The sequence below is a fragment of the Hyposmocoma kahamanoa genome, unplaced genomic scaffold, assembly GCF_003589595.1.
Source record: "Hyposmocoma kahamanoa isolate Upper Pololo Valley unplaced genomic scaffold, ASM358959v1 244, whole genome shotgun sequence".
Lineage (NCBI taxonomy): Eukaryota > Metazoa > Arthropoda > Insecta > Lepidoptera > Cosmopterigidae > Hyposmocoma > Hyposmocoma kahamanoa.
In genome coordinates, this window is record NW_020653761.1 from 1,415,898 (window position 1) to 1,419,305 (window position 3,408).

At 39.2% G+C, this 3,408-nt stretch overlaps 1 protein-coding gene across 1 annotated transcript; it reads right to left on the reverse strand.

Moving 5' to 3' along the window:
- Positions 1-610: 610 nt before the first annotated feature.
- On the reverse strand, positions 611-1,126 carry LOC113228823. The gene has a single exon (XM_026462227.1). The coding sequence runs from the start codon at positions 1,124-1,126 to the stop codon at positions 611-613; it is 516 nt and encodes a 171-aa protein (XP_026318012.1).
- Between the last annotated feature and the right edge of the window lie 2,282 nt (positions 1,127-3,408).

A 3,408-nucleotide genomic window follows, 5' to 3' on the forward strand; every position in this document is an offset into this window, starting at 1 on the left:
TCTAAAGTTTATATTTTACATATAAGACTCATACACCAAATTAAAAGATTTTTAATCACATGCAACTCATAAAAATAATAATTCATGAAAAATTTTTGTACGGACGGCAGCATACCAAGCTACACATTGCCGGATCTTTCCGTTCTCCGTTACTTTGGAGGCGATATTCGCACAAAAGCATATAGCTCGATGTTCTATTAACTGTACATGTGAAATTTTAGAACTCTCTTATTTAAGCATAGAAAAGTTATCGATCATTTATAGAATCTTTAAATGTCCTAAAAAGTTGTCATTTTCTATCACTAGTCCGAAATTACATTTTCCAGAAATAACGTTTGATCGAAATTTCATAACCTCGAAAGTAATTTTGAGAGGAAAATGTTTTTAATTTTAAATTTTTTTTTTCTAACGGGGGAACTGCTGTTGATGAACTGATGTTGTGGGCGTCGTGGGATCCCGTAGATTCTCCACTACAACGCCCCCGGCCACCTTGACTTCTGCCAAGGTTCCCACGCTAGAGAGGGGAGAGTCGGACGCCTGACCCATCTTCCAGACAGGTGAGACCGTGCAATGCGGGCAAGGGATCCCCGTCCATTGTCCGCTGGTCTCATTAGGGAATTAGGCGAGCAGCGAACTGCGTTCGCCTTCTTCCCCGCCGTCTGCACCGGAGCGGGTTCGCGTCGACAGTGTCTTCGCGTGCCCGCTCCGCGGCCTCTTTGTGCGAGATGACCTCCTCGCAAAAAAAGACCACAGCCTCCCACGATTCTTCGCCGCTCAGCATGTTAGCTACCACGCTTGGCAGTGAGAAATCTCCTCCTATGGTCGCTACCAGAGTGTGGCGTTGCGCATTCCAACGATTGCACACCTCTAAGGTGTGCTGCGCCGTGTCGTCCGCGTCGCCACACTCATGGCAGGACGGTGAGGTCTCCCTCCTGGCTACTTTATGCAAATAGTGCCCGAAGCTGCCATGCCCGGACAGTAGCTGCACAAGTCGATATGTTAAGAGCCCATGTCTCCTATCAACCCACTGGTCGAGAACTGGGCGGATCGCCTCTATTGTGCGAACACCGTAGGGCGAATCCGCCAGAGTAGTTTTCCAGCGGTCGCGCATTCGTTGCGCCGCCATCCGTTTTCTTTTAAACCTAACCGAACCTAATCGTATCTTTGCGATAAACATTCAACATATCCTGAAAGAACAGCTGTTTCATTATAATTCGGTTTTCGGTGAAAATTCGAAGAAACGTTATTTCGGACAAAAAAAATTTCGAGTTTGTCATAGGTTACCATTTTGAAGATTTAACCTTATTTCACCAAGGGTGTATTTTATTCATTTATTTCTTTATTTCATTATTTTGTCAATGTCTCAAAAAATTACGTCACCACTTTATAAGTCGCTGTATAAGTATGCAATGTTATTATTGTTTGTATTGTGTTATGGGTACTATTCGTTATTCAATACTTACCAATCTTCAAAGTTAACATGTTCAAACCATTTAAGAATCTATCATAGTACCTACATCTACCATAGAAATTATTTAAGAGTAATTTAAGAGTAGTAATAAAATACGCCGTGTGCATAGAACACGGCGTATTTTATACGCGCCGCAGACGCGCTGTATTCGCGTGTATGTATTGCGCATTTTGATAAAACGATAGTTTTAATTTTAGTTTTGTTTGTTAATTTTAATTAGTGAAATGCAACAACTACGTGAAATTATAAGTGTAAACTCCAGTGGAATATATAAGCTTCTTGCTCGTAACGCGATGTTTGCGCGCGTTTCAATTTATTCAAACACAGATAACTTACGCGAAAATAAACACAGATAATTTACGGCGCCTTAAACGCATCGCGTGTAAAATATTATAAATGCAAAAGTAACTCTGTCTGTTACGGTTTCACGCCTAAACCGCTAAACAAATTTTGATAAACTTTGGTATAGAGATAGCTGGGACCTAGATGAAGGACATAGGCTACTTTTTGTGACAAAAATAAATCTTACAGGGTGGAAATAGGAGATGAAAGTTTGTATGGAAAACCAAAAAAATATGAAAATTAGTACAGTGCGGTACGCCAGTGCAAGCACCTGCTTATTCTCCGCAGACGAAATCACGGGCACCGGCCAGTATAATCGTAAAGTAATTCGTAAAATGAAAGTAAACTGCCTCCGTGGCCGAACGGTTACCATGCTGGTCTGCCACGCTGAAGTACCGGGTTTGATTCCCGAGCCTAGAGAAATATTTGTATAACCTACATTTATTTCTCTCGTGCGTTTGGGTGTAATTTGTGGTTGTCTGTGCGTGTGTCCATGGCACCCGCGACACGGGGTTTACCTAGAGCGGTGACTCATAGCCCGGTGTGCGTTATTTTTATATAATTGAAAAATCCTACTAAATAGACTTTAGCTACATTTTTTTAAAACCAACGGTGACCGCTGTCCTGGCGCCATTTTTCGATATGCTATATTGTTTTTTTTTCTCATAAGTGTGTGGAGGTGTTATTTAATTTATTTAAAGCAATACAAATGGGATGCAGTCGTTTTCTGTTGCCCTTACTGATCTTTGAAAGCAATCAACAAGCCGACTATAATAGGCCAAAACGTCTGCACATCTAAAAAAACCCAAGCTCATAAAAAAAACCCACGGTTCATTACCGCTACACTATAGGAACTCCTAGTTCCCACACAACCTGTAGTTTTACTACAAGGATAACCCGTTTAGTCAAGTTGCCAGTCAAGTTGTAAGGCTACTTGCTATTCTAGTAACTAAAAAATAAGTCACACATAACGGGTTCGGCTTGTAATGATAATTGGCAATCGATATAGGGTTGTTCAAGTTAATTTCGACGTATGGGAACATTTTTTTAAGCCTAAAAAGTGTTAGTCTTTTTAGTACACATAAAAATTAAAAATAATATACAACAGAGTAGCAATGACATAATAAGTAATTTAACTGTAATAAATGACAACTCTAATGAAGGCAATTTGAATCACAAAAAGTAAAACCAATGTGAAAATGTCAAGAACAGTGCAGAAAAAAATATAATGGACAATAAAAAGGCAAAAAAAAGTACATATATTTGGATAGATACCAGATGATAAGATACGACAGTTTTCTTGGAAGCATCATAGAAGAGGTCCAAAGAAAGGGAGACAGAGAAAGACCGAGACGAAGTTATTTAGATCTAATAAGGAATAAGTTAATGCCCTGTTGTATCAGAAATTTAAAGCTCTCCTTAAGTAAGAAGAACAAAGCAGAATAAACATAGTATCATCAATGCCTGATAACTTAAAGTCCTTTTATAATTATTATATCAAAAGTAGTATTAATGTAATTATTAATAATTTTGACAAAATAAAAATAAGCTATGAGGTTAATCGTCACAACCACGGCAGCAGTAGAGCTCCTTGT

Excerpts from the sequence above, each read along its gene's own strand:
- LOC113228823 (XM_026462227.1), bottom strand. The coding sequence starts at position 1,126 with ATGGCGGCGCAACGAATGCGCGACCGCTGGAAAACTACTCTGGCGGAT.